The 14,669-nt window shown below is 42.6% G+C and overlaps 1 protein-coding gene across 1 annotated transcript; it reads right to left on the bottom strand.

The window, feature by feature from the left end:
- Positions 1 to 229: 229 nt before the first annotated feature.
- LOC306982848 (lysosomal alpha-mannosidase-like) lies at positions 230 to 12,836 on the bottom strand (the record flags this gene model as incomplete). Its single annotated transcript, XM_079583298.1, has 10 exons — positions 230 to 436; positions 492 to 599; positions 3,697 to 3,806; positions 3,886 to 3,964; positions 4,024 to 4,144; positions 6,308 to 6,507; positions 6,671 to 6,816; positions 9,419 to 9,551; positions 11,317 to 11,510; positions 12,663 to 12,836. Coding segments are annotated over 10 exons (1,472 nt in total), but the record flags the coding sequence as incomplete, so codon positions are not given.
- Positions 12,837 to 14,669: the final 1,833 nt, after the last annotated feature.

The raw sequence follows: 14,669 nt of genomic DNA, 5'->3' as shown, positions 1-14,669 counted from the left end.
AATTGGATGCACAGTAACCCTCTCTCCCTTCACCTTTCCTGTCAGCGTAGTATTTACTCTCCAAGACAATTAATAAGTTAAAAACTTGCTACTACACCTGCAGTTGCACTAATGGCCTCTAGGGGGAAGAGTTACTTAGTACTGCTTTAAATTTGGATTCTTGAATTTTAGACTTTTTTAGACTTTTTAAGGCCCCGCGGACGCCCTGTTTATTATGACAAACCACAGGTTACAAAAACAACCCAGGTTCTGCGAAAGACGTGTGACGAGGAGGAATGAAATGGTGCAATAATGTTGGGTCTAAAGGTTCCCGTCTCACCTGGGTGTCCACTTTGATCCCCTGAGGGTCAGTGACCGAGTACTGAGAGCCGTTCACCGGGAGCCTGACGGGCCACAGCACGGGACGTCCCAGAGGGTTATACACCGTCACTGTGAACTGGAGAGACATCAGATCAGTCAGAGCTCAGCGGGACACTGTGCTCGGGCCGTACCTGGGCGCTGGCCTCTGTGACGGGGCAGACGCTGATGTTCAGGTTGTCGCAGTAAAGTCTGGGAGCTTTAGATCCACTCAGAGCAGAGAGGCTGTTGCTCACCACCACCTGAGACAGACGCACAGACGGCAGGACAGTCAGTACACGGGACCAACACAAGACACACTTCTGCAAACAGGTCAGTTGTCTCTAACACGTTACTTTCATAATGAATGATTGTACTCCTGGACAGATTCAAGAAATATGATATGAGCAGTTTGGTTTTAAAAGTGAACACAGAACTGTGCCTCTATGCATATGACTCTGGACATAAACATAAAAATGCTTCAATTACAGTAAAAGCCAGAGTAGAAGGAGCGACAAAACAGAGGTTAGGTAACTTTGTGTGAACGAGCAAGAAAAAATAGTGCTCAAGACAGAGCGAGTCAAAACAAGACTTAAAGGAACAGGCCAGCGTTTTTCCACACTGAGATATGTTCTTACCTGAGCTGTGACGAGTTCTTTATGTAAGGCGTAATAATACCAGGAGTAGTTCAAAATCCGCGCAGTAATCTTCACTTTACAGTGCGGATTTCAAACTACTCCTGGTATTATTACGCCTTACAATATAGTTCCCCCTTTTATCCGCTTAGAAAATCCACATTGTTTAATTGTGTGTAATTATACTTTGTAGTGGAACACTTCACGTAACCATATTTAAATAGGGAAAACGTGGAAGAGCTTGGTAGCTTCTATCTTGACCTGTTTTGGAGCTATAGAGGAGAGAGGGAGAGGCTAAATGCTAACGCCGTCTGCGCTGTGTTTACGTGACTGAAGATCAGACAGGTCCTAAAGAACTCGTCACAGCTCAGGTAAGAACATATCTCAGTGTGGAAAAACGCTGGCCTGTTCCTTTAAGAATAGTGCTCAAGAAAGAGTGACTCTAAACAACAACTTAAAAATGCAAATAACTGAAAGTATTATATCTACACTCTTGCCTCTTACTGTAATTGATTAATTTTATGTTGATGTTTTAATTGATTGAAGCACTTTGAATTGCCTTGTGTATGAATTGTGCTCTACAAATAAACTTGCCTATGCTCTGAAAGTGGCTCTGAGGAGGAACTCCACGAAAGGCTCAGAGGTTCTTAAAGAGACAGAGGCCTATTTCAAGACATTCACTACAGCCATTTTGAGAGAGACATTTTATACAAGGCAGTTATTCTAATTTACTGCATTTACAGACCAACAGAAGGTTTGTCATCATTGTAGTGAGATATAGACTGGTGCTGTGGGACTGACAAAAGCAGAACACCCCCTCTTTAAAGCAGAACACCCCCTCTTTAAAGCCGGCTGCACACCGCTCAACACTGCCCCCCTGTGGTGCTGCTACATAAAAGCTAAATTTCATAAGTTACAAGTAGCTTCAACGCTCAAGATTCTTTTGAAAGTCCCTCGCTGGAAAAGTGCCAGTGCTGGACTCACATAATGAAATTGTAATTGTTTTTATGCGGCCTGAGCAGAGCAGTATCGGGTACAGCGAGAAAGTGCTTTGGAGGCACTGGAGAAAGTGCTTATATGGACTAGAATAGTGATATTTGTGAGTCTGCAATAATGATGGATTGTTTGGAAGTTGTGCTGCAGCCTAACGAGTTACCGTATTTTCCGGACTATAAGTCGCTCCGGAGCATAAGTTGCACTAGGGCTGTGCAATTAATCGAAATTCGATTACGATTTCGATTACAACAGTAAACGATTACAACATTAGCATAATCGCAAATAATCGATTCCAAAAAAAAATGATTTTTTTTTCACATTTTTTTTTCAAATTTTTAATTTCAGGATTTTTGTCACTTTTTTGCTGGATTTTTGTCACTTTTTTGCTGGATTTTTGTCACTTTTTTACTGGATTTTTGTCACTTTTTTGCTGGATTTTTGTCATTTTTTTGCTGGATTTTTGTCACTTTTTTACTGGATTTTTGTCACTTTTTTTGCTGGATTTTTGTCACTTTTTTGATGGATTTTTGTCTTTTTTTCGATGGATTTTTGTCTTTTTTTTGCTGGATTTTTGTCACTTTTTTGCTGGATTTTTGTCACTTTTTTAATGGATTTTTGTCATTTTTTGGATGGATTTTTGCCTTTTTTTTAATGTATTTTTGTCACTTTTTTGCTGGATTTTTGTCACTTTTTGCTGGATTTTTGTCATTTTTTTGCTGGATTTTTGTCATTTTTTTGATGGATTTTTGTCATTTTTTTGCTGGATTTTTGTCAATTTTTTGATGGATTTTTGTCACTTTTTTGTTGAATTTTTTTAATTTTTTTTATGGATTTTTGTCACTTTTTTGCTGGATTTTTGTCACTTTTTTGCTGGATTTTTGTCACTTTTTTGATGGATTTTTGTCTTTTTTTGGATGGATTTTTGTCACTTTTTTGCTGGATTTTTGTCACTCTTTTGATGGATTTTTGTCACTTTTTTGCTGGATTTTTGTCATTTTTTTTATGGATTTTTGTCACTTTTTTGCTGGATTTTTGTCACTTTTTTGCTGGATTTTTGTCACTTTTTTGCTGGATTTTTGTCACTTTTTTGCTGGATTTTTGTCTTTTTTTTTAATGGATTTTTGTCTTTTTTTTGATGGATTTTTGTCTTTTTTTTGATGGATTTTTGTCTTTTTTTTGATGGATTTTTGTCTTTTTTTTGATGGATTTTTGTCACTTTTTTTCTGGATTTTTGTCACTTTTTTTCTGGATTTTTGTCACTTTTTTGATGGATTTTTTTAAAGGCAACAAATAATCGTTTGAATAATCGTGATTTCAATTATGACAAAAATAATCGTGATTATTATTTTTTCAATAATCGAGCAGCCCTAAGTAGCACCGGCCACACTCGTGCACCGTTGACAAGCCTCTCCTGGCAACACGTTGTTCAAACACCCATTTGTGAACTCGTTCCTCTAGCTTTTAGCCCGTGATTAGCTTTTTTTGTTTTCTTCATTGCAGTTCAGCGTAGCAGATTCTGGTACACAAGCCTAGAGCGCCCTCTAGCGGCCGTCAGTGTGAAAATAACAACACATAAGTCGCACCTGAGTGTAAGTCGCAAACCCAGCAGAACTATAAAAAAGAGTAACGAGGAAAATAGTTACTTTTCAGAGTAACACTGAATTATAGCGATATCCGTTCTCTGTGACTCCGCGCTCGCCTCACTGAAACAGCGTGGTTTTAAAGTCACCTGGCAGGAGTTCCAGCCCGAGGCCAGTCTGCGAGCGTAGTCATTGGCCACGTGTTGTTTGGAGGTTCCTGAGACGGCGTCATGATGCTGAGCCACGGCCAGAGACTTCACTGATGTCAAAAGAAAAACAAGCAAAAAATATCACCTGCAGCGTCTTAAACCTAAAGAAGCATCTGAAAAGAATCGTACTCATGGTCAGACTGTCTCCTGTCCCGAACGGCCCGTCTCTGGAGGCAGGTCCCGCCAGCACCTCCAGCTGGGTACACGTCTGACACAAACACAGAGGTGAGACAGGGACTTCTTCAGGCTGCAGTGACACAGACCCACCTGCAGGAGGCAGTTGCTGATCCTCTCGTAGCGTTTGAGCGCAGGGCGGCTGGTGAAGTATCCCGTCCAGAAGTCGTGGGCGTCGTCAGCGTAAGGGAAGAAATCGTCCGTCTTTAACGCCCTGGAAAACACACAGGTCAAGTTCCCGATGTTTAGCAATAAGTAGCTTTTAAAAATGATCATTAATGTCATTGACTTGGTCCGTGGTCCCTGTACAAGACCAAACATCTGCTACAAAACTAAATCATATTACCAGCCCCCACCTCATTAAATATTATAAACCTTTAGAATGCTGTGATGTCACCCAGCAATAGTGAGAGGGAAGCTGTTCCAGATGTTACAGCCCCATTACCGCCTCGTGACCGTGTCTGGATGTTATTACAGTGTTATTACAGCGTTATTACAGTGTCTGGTTGTTATTACAGTGTTATTACCAGGTCTGGTGGTTATTACAGTGTTATTACCAGGTCTGGTGGTTATTACAGTGTTATCACAGTGTTATTACGTGTCTGGATGTTATTACAGAGTTATTACCGTGTTATTACCAGGTCTGGTTGTTATTACAGAGTTATTACCAGGTCTGGTGGTTATTACAGTGTTATTACAGTGTTATTACCAGGTCTGGTTGTTATTACAGTGTTATTACCAGGTCTGGTTGTTATCACAGTGTTATTACCAGGTCTGGTGGTTATTACAGTGTTATCACAGTGTTATCACAGTGTTATTACAGTGTTATTACAGAGTTATTACCAGGTCTGGTTGTTATTACAGTGTTATTACCAGGTCTGGTTGTTATTACCGTGTTATTACCAGGTCTGGTTGTTATCACAGTGTTATTACCAGGTCTGGTGGTTATTACAGTGTTATCACAGTGTTATCACAGTGTTATTACAGTGTTATCACAGTGTTATTACCAGGTCTGGTGGTTATTACAGTGTTATTACAGTGTTATTACAGAGTTATTACCAGGTCTGGTTGTTATTACAGTGTTATTACCAGGTCTGGTTGTTATTACAGTGTTATTACCAGGTCTGGTGGTTATTACAGTGTTATTACAGTGTTATTACCAGGTCTGGTTGTTATTACAGTGTTATTACCAGGTCTGGTTGTTATTACAGTGTTATTACAGTGTTATTACAGTGTCTGGATGTTATCAGTGTTATTACCAGGTCTGGTGGTTATTACAGAGTTATTACAGTGTTATTACAGTGTTATTACCAGGTCTGGTGGTTATTACAGTGTTATTACCAGGTCTGGTTGTTATTACAGTGTTATTACAGTGTTATTACAGTGTCTGGATGTTATCAGTGTTATTACCAGGTCTGGTGGTTATTACAGTGTTATTACCAGGTCTGGTGGTTATTACAGAGTTATTACAGTGTTATTACAGTGTTATTACCAGGTCTGGTGGTTATTACAGAGTTATTACAGTGTTATTACAGTGTTATTACCAGGTCTGGTGGTTATTACAGTGTTATCACAGTGTTATCACAGTGTTCTTACCAGGTCTGGTTGTTATTACAGTGTTATTACTGCGTTATTACCAGGTCTGGATGTTATTACAGTGTTATTACCAGGTCTGGTTGTTATTACAGTGTTATTACCAGGTCTGGTTGTTATCACAGTGTTATCACAGTGTTATCACAGTGTTATTACAGTGTTATTACAGTGTTATTACAGTGTTATTACAGTGTTATTACCAGGTCTGGTTGTTATTACAGAGTTATTACCAGGTCTGGTGGTTATTACAGTGTTATTACCAGGTCTGGTAGTTATTACAGTGTTATTACAGTGTTATTAGTGTTATTACAGTGTTATTACAGAGTTATTACCAGGTCTGGTTGTTATCACAGTGTTATTACCAGGTCTGGTTGTTATTACAGTGTTATCACAGTGTTATTACAGTGTTATTACCAGGTCTGGTTGTTATTACCATGTCTGGATGTTATTACAGTGTTATTACCAGGTCTGGTTGTTATTACCATGTCTGGATGTTATTACAGTGTTATTACAGTGTCTGGATGTTATTACAGTGTTATTAGTGTTATTACAGTGTCTGGTTGTTATTACAGAGTTATTACAGTGTTATTACCAGGTCTGGTAGTTATTACAGTGTTATTAGTGTTATTACAGTGTTATTACAGTGTCTGGATGTTATCACAGTGTTATTACAGTGTTATTACAGTGTCTGGATGTTATCACAGTGTTATTACCAGGTCTGGTTGTTATTACAGTGTTATTACAGTGTTATTACAGTGTCTGGATGTTATCACAGTGTTATTACCAGGTCTGGTTGGCGCGGTGCAGCTCCTGCAGGTAGCAGGAGGGGGTGGAGTACAGCACGTTGACTTTGCTGCCGTTCTTCTGCCGAGCGTTCACGTACGAGATGAGCTTGTCCAGGTTCTTGTACCACAGGTTGGCGTTTTCGTACTGAAAGTCTGAGCCCATGGTCATGATGATGTGGTTCGTTTTATACACCGTCGACTGAGGGGAAACGACACGGTTATACACAGACATACAGGGCACATTATGTCTATGAGTGTCCTCACTAAGATAGCAGTACAAGATCGTGTGCGTGTGTGTGCGTGAGTGTGTGTGTGTTTGTGTGTGTTCTTGGCACCTGAGTGTTTGTGTGTGTTCTTGGCACCTGAGTGTTTGCGATGTCGAGGAAGCGCTGCACCACGTCCTCCACGTTATAGTCCTCCAGGTCCGGGTCGTCTCTGATGGGAGGGTCGTCACATGACTGGTCCCAGCAGAACCCCTCCGGAGGGTTGTACCCGTTTGGAAGGATCCCTGAGAGAGAGAGACTAAAGTAAACCGGGGGGTTTCCAACAACTGGCTAACGACGAGGCTCCCGCTCTGGCACTTAGAGCACCTGTAGAGACGGGAAAGTACCGTTTAAATCTACTGTTTACCACAAGGGGAGTGAGACTGTCGTAGTAGTAGGAGTAGCAGAAGCAGAAGTAGCAGTAGCAGCAGTAGCAGAAGTAGCAGAAGTAGAAGTAGAAGTAGTAGCAGAAGTAGAAGAAGAAGTAGCAGAAGTAGCAGTAGCAGAAGTAGCAGAAGTAGAAGTAGAAGTAGTAGCAGTAGCAGAAGTAGCAGTAGCAGAAGTAGCAGAAGTAGAAGAAGAAGAAGTAGCAGAAGTAGAAGTAGTAGCAGTAGCAGAAGTAGCAGTAGCAGAAGTAGCAGTAGCAGAAGTAGTAGCAGTAGCAGAAGTAGTAGCAGTAGCAGAAGTAGCACCAGTAGCAGAAGTAGCAGAAGTAGAAGTAGCAGAAGTAGCACCAGTAGCAGACGTAGTAGCAGTAGCAGAAGTAGTAGCAGTAGCAGAAGTAGCAGAAGTAGCAGAAGTAGAAGTAGTAGCAGTAGCAGAAGTAGCAGAAGTAGCAGAAGTAGAAGTAGTAGCAGTAGCAGAAGTAGCAGAAGTAGCAGAAGTAGAAGTAGTAGCAGTAGCAGAAGTAGTAGCTGTAGCAGAAGTAGTAGCAGTAGCAGAAGTAGAAGTAGTAGCAGTAGCAGAAGTAGTAGCAGTAGCAGAAGTAGTAGCAGTAGCAGAAGCAGTAGCAGTAGCAGTAGTAGTAGCAGTAGCAGAAGTAGTAGCAGTAGCAGTAGCAGTAGCAGTAGCAGAAGCAGAAGTAGCAGAAGTAGAAGTAGTAGCAGTAGCAGAAGTAGCAGAAGTAGCAGAAGTAGAAGTAGTAGCAGAAGTAGCAGAAGTAGCAGAAGTAGCACCAGTAGCAGAAGTAGTAGCAGTAGCAGAAGTAGAAGTAGTAGCAGAAGTAGCAGAAGTAGTAGCTGTAGCAGAAGTAGTAGCAGTAGCAGAAGCAGTAGCAGTAGCAGTAGTAGTAGCAGTAGCAGAAGTAGTAGCAGTAGCAGTAGCAGTAGCAGTAGCAGTAGCAGAAGCAGTAGCAGTAGCAGAAGTAGTAGCAGTAGCAGAAGCAGTAGCTGTAGCAGAAGTAGTAGCTGTAGCAGAAGTAGTAGCAGTAGCAGTAGCAGAAGTAGCAGAAGTAGTAGCTGTAGCAGAAGTAGTAGCTGTAGCAGAAGTAGTAGCTGTAGCAGTAGCAGTAGCAGTAGCAGAAGCAGTAGCAGTAGCAGTAGTAGTAGCAGTAGCAGAAGTAGAAGTAGTAGCAGAAGTAGTAGCTGTAGCAGAAGTAGTAGCAGTAGCAGAAGTAGTAGCTGTAGCAGTAGCAGTAGCAGTAGCAGAAGCAGTAGCAGTAGCAGTAGTAGTAGCAGTAGCAGAAGTAGTAGCTGTAGCAGTAGCAGTAGCAGAAGCAGTAGCAGTAGCAGAAGTAGTAGCAGTAGCAGAAGCAGTAGCTGTAGCAGAAGTAGTAGCTGTAGCAGAAGTAGTAGCAGTAGCAGAAGTAGTAGCAGTAGCAGAAGTAGCAGAAGTAGTAGCTGTAGCAGAAGTAGTAGCTGTAGCAGAAGTAGTAGCTGTAGCAGAAGTAGTAGCTGTAGCAGAAGTAGTAGCTGTAGCAGAAGTAGTAGCAGAAGTAGCAGAAGTAGCAGAAGTAGCAGAAGTAGTAGCTGTAGCAGAAGTAGTAGCTGTAGCAGAAGTAGTAGCAGAAGTAGCAGAAGTAGCAGAAGTAGCAGAAGTAGTAGCTGTAGCAGAAGTAGTAGCTGTAGCAGAAGTAGTAGCTGTAGCAGAAGTAGTAGCTGTAGCAGAAGTAGTAGCTGTAGCAGAAGTAGTAGCAGAAGTAGCAGAAGTAGTAGCTGTAGCAGAAGTAGTAGCTGTAGCAGAAGTAGTAGCAGTAGCAGAAGTAGTAGCAGTAGCAGAAGTAGCAGAAGTAGTAGCTGTAGCAGAAGTAGTAGCTGTAGCAGAAGTAGTAGCAGTAGCAGAAGTAGCAGAAGTAGTAGCTGTAGCAGAAGTAGTAGCAGTAGCAGAAGTAGTAGCTGTAGCAGAAGTAGTAGCAGTAGCAGAAGTAGTAGCTGTAGCAGAAGTAGTAGCAGTAGCAGAAGTAGCAGAAGTAGTAGCTGTAGCAGAAGTAGTAGCAGTAGCAGAAGTAGTAGCTGTAGCAGAAGTAGTAGCTGTAGCAGAAGTAGTAGCAGTAGCAGAAGTAGCAGAAGTAGTAGCTGTAGCAGAAGTAGTAGCAGTAGCAGAAGTAGTAGCAGTAGCAGAAGTAGTAGCTGTAGCAGAAGTAGTAGCAGTAGCAGAAGTAGCAGAAGTAGTAGCTGTAGCAGAAGTAGTAGCAGTAGCAGAAGTAGCAGAAGTAGTAGCTGTAGCAGAAGTAGTAGCAGTAGCAGAAGTAGTAGCAGTAGCAGAAGTAGTAGCAGTAGCAGAAGTAGCAGAAGTAGTAGCAGTAGCAGAAGTAGTAGCAGAAGTCGTAGCTGTAGCAGAAGCAGTAGCAGAAGCAGAAGTAGCAGTAGTAGCCGTAGCAGTAGCAGAAGTAGCAGTATTCTAAATTACCGGTGAAGAGATCGGCCATGGGCGGGGTCAGGCTGTCCGAGGCCCTCCACAGTAGCTCCTGGTCCAGGTTCATCTGTCTCTGAGCTCGGTCCTGATAGTCCAGACGCCCGAAGAAGAACCCGTCGTACCCCATCTAGTGGTTTATTTCAACATGACAAGATGATTCTCTTAACGATCAACCTCCATAACATTTGAAAAGATGTCCTCGCGCAGCTCAGGAATATGTTTCTCTCTTTGCATTTTAGCCTTGACAGATGTTAAAATAGCTCAACTAATTCTTCAGAAACGCACTCGGCTTGACATTTATTCAAGTTTTCTTCTGTCATTTAAATCTTATAGGAAGTAGTGTCTACCTTACTCGGGCCAACAGGAAGTTAGTCAAAAACATTCAGTGCACAGAGTCTATTACCGTAAATGCTCTAATATGGGCCGGGCCTTTATTTACTCCAGGGCATCAGGACCAGGCCTTTATTGGAACCAGGCCACAGTCAGAGACAGGCCTTTATTTCTATTTGAGCAAAACGGACGACCAGGAAAATGAAGAAAAACGAGACTTGTGTCCATTTGCACCTAAAATATTAGGTTCATTTATTAATTATCATTTCAAACCCTCTCCCAGCGGCTGGAACATTGACGCCTTTTATTCTGTCGGGACAACAGGAAGTGTTTCGTTGCTGTTAGCGGAGCTTTGACATCAGTGTCACTGCAGGTTTCTGTTTCGTTTTTACCGGACCGGATTATTTGTTGTTATCTCGTGTAAAAGGCGAGTTTAGACGGAGCGTTTGTGTTTGTGATCGATCATGAGACTGACCCGAGAGAAGACGAGACGCTCGCGCTGATGGGAGGAGTTATTTTGAGGCGTGGGACTGACCTGCACACGGAGCAGCTGGACGTGCTTTGAAGACGCGATGGAGACTTTATCGGCTTGTTGCACAATGTGGCTACGCTAGTTCCTCTGAGCTGAAGCTGTGGGCGCTAGTACTTCCTGTTCGTATTCATTTCCATTAGGATGAGCTCAGACCAGTGAGTTCCTGGTAGAAATATTTCCATATAAGAGACGTTTATGTTTGTGAGGATCAGAGAGTTTGTCTTGAAGCTAAAGGCTAATTTAACCTCTTAACTCCCGCCTGAACCGAGAGGATCTTTTTTCCTCACGTCATCACATTTTTTTTTTTCATTTTTGTCACTTTTTTGGTCACATTTATTTATTTATTTTTTTTGTAAATTTTTTTATCACATTTTTGGTCATTTTTTTGTCACATTTTTGTCACATTTTATCACATTTTTGTTATTTTTTGGTCAATTTTTCGTCACATTTTTGTCATTTTTCGTACATTTTTCGTCAATTTCTTGTGACATTTTTGTGACATTTTTGCCACTTTTCCATCATTGTTTTCGTCGAGAAAACCTGCTCGGTTCAGGTGGGAGTTAAGGGGTTAATGCATTACACAACTTGAAATAGTGCCTTTATATATATATATTTTTTTATAGCATGTTAGCCTTTAGCTTCAAGACAAACTATCAATCCTCAATGATCACAGGCGTCTCCTCTGAACTCGTTACATCATGATTTGAACACAGTAAATGATCGTCTACCGGGAACTCACCGCCCACAACATAATCTTTAGAAAATATGATTGTTATTCCAGGAAAAGAAAACAGACAGGAAGTCCAGGCGCTCACACCTTCAGGTCAGAAGAACTAGCATAGCCACACCGTGCACCTGAGTTTTCATTTACACCAGTATGAGACAAACTCCTAACATGGGGAATATTTCTACTGCTATAGTTTCTAATAAAAGCCCCGGCCTGTTTTAGAGACCGGCTTTAATTTGCCTCCGCCAGCCGCGAACCCGCCCTGTGCTCTTACGGGTGTAGCTTCACCAGCGTCGGCCTCACCTGTGCGAACATGGAGGCGTGCTCTCGGGCGTGTCCGAAGGGGTCGATGTGCCAGGCCACTCTGGGTCTCCCACACTCCCCGAACGTCTCATTCAGAAAGCGCAGACCCAGCGTCATCTGGTCGATCACGGAGCTGTAGTGAGTGGCCGCCTCGTCGCTCATGCACCAGCCGCCGTTCACGAACTCCAGACGCCCTGAAACAGTCAATCAGGACTGAGGACGTCAAGATGAACCGGCTTTACAACAACCACGAATATAAAAGGTAGGTTAACCTGTTAAAGAAGTTGTTTACCTAATAACGGGGGTAATACAAGTGGAAGAAAATGGTAAATATGGTCTCAATGGTAAATATGGATGCAGTACACTTTTTGACCACCAGCGTCAAATTGGGGGCGCTGTTTCACTCCTTTCACAAAGTTAAGGAAACACTGTTGTGGTGTCTTGGTATTTATCAATCACAGAGCTTTGTAGCATCAACTTTCACACTTTTCCAACTTTTATTGCAAAGGTTGTTACGTAACAACAGCATATGTTAAAAATTGACTTATTGATGCTGAACTGACACTTTCAAAATAATCTAATGTGGCGTTTTCTTTGAGTTAACCTCTTAACTCCCGCCTGAACCGAGCACATTTTCTCCAGTTTGGCTTTACCCCAATCCAAAAGCTTCTGGAAAAAAGGTGTGAAAATAGCAACAAAACTGGAACAATGATGGTAATGTGACAAAAGTGGCAAAAATGTCACAAAAATGTCACAAGAAATTGACGAAAAAATGACAAAAATGTGACAAAAATGTGATAAAAATTTGACCAAAAATTACCAAAAAATGAAAAAAAAATTATAAAAAATTTATAAAAAATGGACGAAAAAATGACAAAAATGTAACAAAAAATGACAAAAATTTCACAAAAATGTCACAAGAAATTGACAAAAAATTGACAAAAAATTACAAAAAAAAGAAGAAAAAAAAAGATAAAAAATTGACGAAAAAATTACAAAAATGTGACAAAAATGAGTTAAACACCCCAAAAAAATGATGAAAAAAAAAATGTGACGTGAGGAAAAACATCTTCTCTAAGAGGTTAATGAATGAGGTAAAGTTACTGTAGGTGCTGTAGATAAGGGTGTTTTTTCTCTTGCACTAAATTGCTACAAAGCGTTTTAATATAGCGTGTTATTTGCATAGGTAGAATCTAATGCAAATGTCGGCTATCGAATGTGTTTTCGTGCTTGACATCACCGTGTTTGGCCCGTGACTCACAGGCACTTTTTCATTTTGGCCTCGGAGACAAAAGGTTTGGGCCCCCCTGATCTAATAGAATAGAGAGAACATGTGAAGAACTGACCTTGGTTGACGAGCGTCCTGACCGTGTCCCTCATGTCCCGGTCCTGGCGTTTCCACCATCGATAGAAGAAGGCGGTCTCCACGTAGATGAACCTGCGCTCGGGGTTCTTCAGCAGCTGGTCCACCACCGAGTCCAGGATGTACTGCACCCCGGCGTGCTGGATGTCATTACGGGCTGAGAGAGAGAGAGGATTACTACTACTGCAACTACTACTACTGCGACTGCTACTACTGCGACTACTACTACTGCGACTACTACTACTGCGACTGCTACTACTGCGACTACTACTACTGCGACTGCTACCACTGCGACTACTACCACTGCGACTACTACTACTGCGACTGCTACTACTGCGACTACTACTACTGCGACTACTACTACTGCGACTGCTACCACTGCGACTACTACTACTGCGACTACTACTACTGCGACTGCTACTACTGCGACTACTACTACTGCGACTGCTACCACTGCGACTACTACTACTGCGACTACTACTACTGCGACTACTACTACTGCGACTGCTACCACTGCGACTGCTACTACTGCGACTACTACTACTGCGACTACTACCACTGCGACTACTACTACTGCGACTACTACCACTGCGACTACTACTACTGCGACTACTACCACTGCGACTACTACCACTGCGACTACTACTACTGCGACTACTACTACTGCGACTACTACCACTGCGACTACTACCACTGCGACTACTACTACTGCGACTACTACCACTGTGACTACCACTACTGCGACTGCTAATACTGCGACTACTACTACTGAGACTACTACTACTGCGACTACTACCACTGCGACTACTACCACTGTGACTACCACTACTGCGACTGCTAATACTGCGACTACTACTACTGAGACTACTACTACTGCGACTGCTACTACTGCGACTACTACTACTGCGACTGCTACCACTGCGACTACTACCACTGCGACTACTACTACTGCGACTGCTACTACTGCGACTACTACTACTGCGACTGCTACTACTGCGACTGCTACCACTGCGACTACTACTACTGCGACTACTACTACTGCGACTGCTACTACTGCGACTACTACTACTGCGACTGCTACCACTGCGACTACTACTACTGCGACTACTACTACTGCGACTACTACTACTGCGACTGCTACCACTGCGACTGCTACTACTGCGACTACTACTACTGCGACTACTACCACTGCGACTACTACTACTGCGACTACTACCACTGCGACTACTACTACTGCGACTACTACCACTGCGACTACTACTACTGCGACTACTACCACTGCGACTACTACCACTGCGACTACTACTACTGCGACTACTACCACTGTGACTACCACTACTGCGACTGCTAATACTGCGACTACTACTACTGAGACTACTACTACTGCGACTACTACCACTGCGACTACTACCACTGTGACTACCACTACTGCGACTGCTAATACTGCGACTACTACTACTGAGACTACTACTACTGCGACTACTACTACTGCGACTACTACTACTGCGACTACTACTACTGCGACTACTACTACTGCGACTACTACTACTGCGACTACTACCACTGCGACTACTACCACTGCGACTACTACCACTGCGACTACTACCACTGCGACTACTACCACTGTGACTACCACTACTGCGACTATTACTACTGAGACTACTACTACTGCGACTACTACCACTGCGACTACTACCACTGCGACTACTACTACTGTGACTACCACTACTGCGACTATTACTACTGCGACTACTACCACTGCGACTACTACCACTGCGACTACTACTACTGTGACTACCACTACTGCGACTATTACTACTGCGACTACTACCACTGCGACTACTACCACTGCGACTACTACCACTGCGACTACTACCACTGTGACTACCACTACTGCGACTATTACTACTGAGACTACTACTACTGCGACTACTACCACTGCGACTACTACCACTGCGACTACTACTACTGTGACTACCACTACTGCGAC

This window comes from Gobius niger (genome assembly GCF_951799975.1).
Source record: "Gobius niger genome assembly, contig: SCAFFOLD_241, whole genome shotgun sequence".
Taxonomy (NCBI): domain Eukaryota; kingdom Metazoa; phylum Chordata; class Actinopteri; order Gobiiformes; family Gobiidae; genus Gobius; species Gobius niger.
Note: the sequence above shows the minus strand (reverse complement) of the source record. Positions and strands in the feature narration are given on the sequence as shown.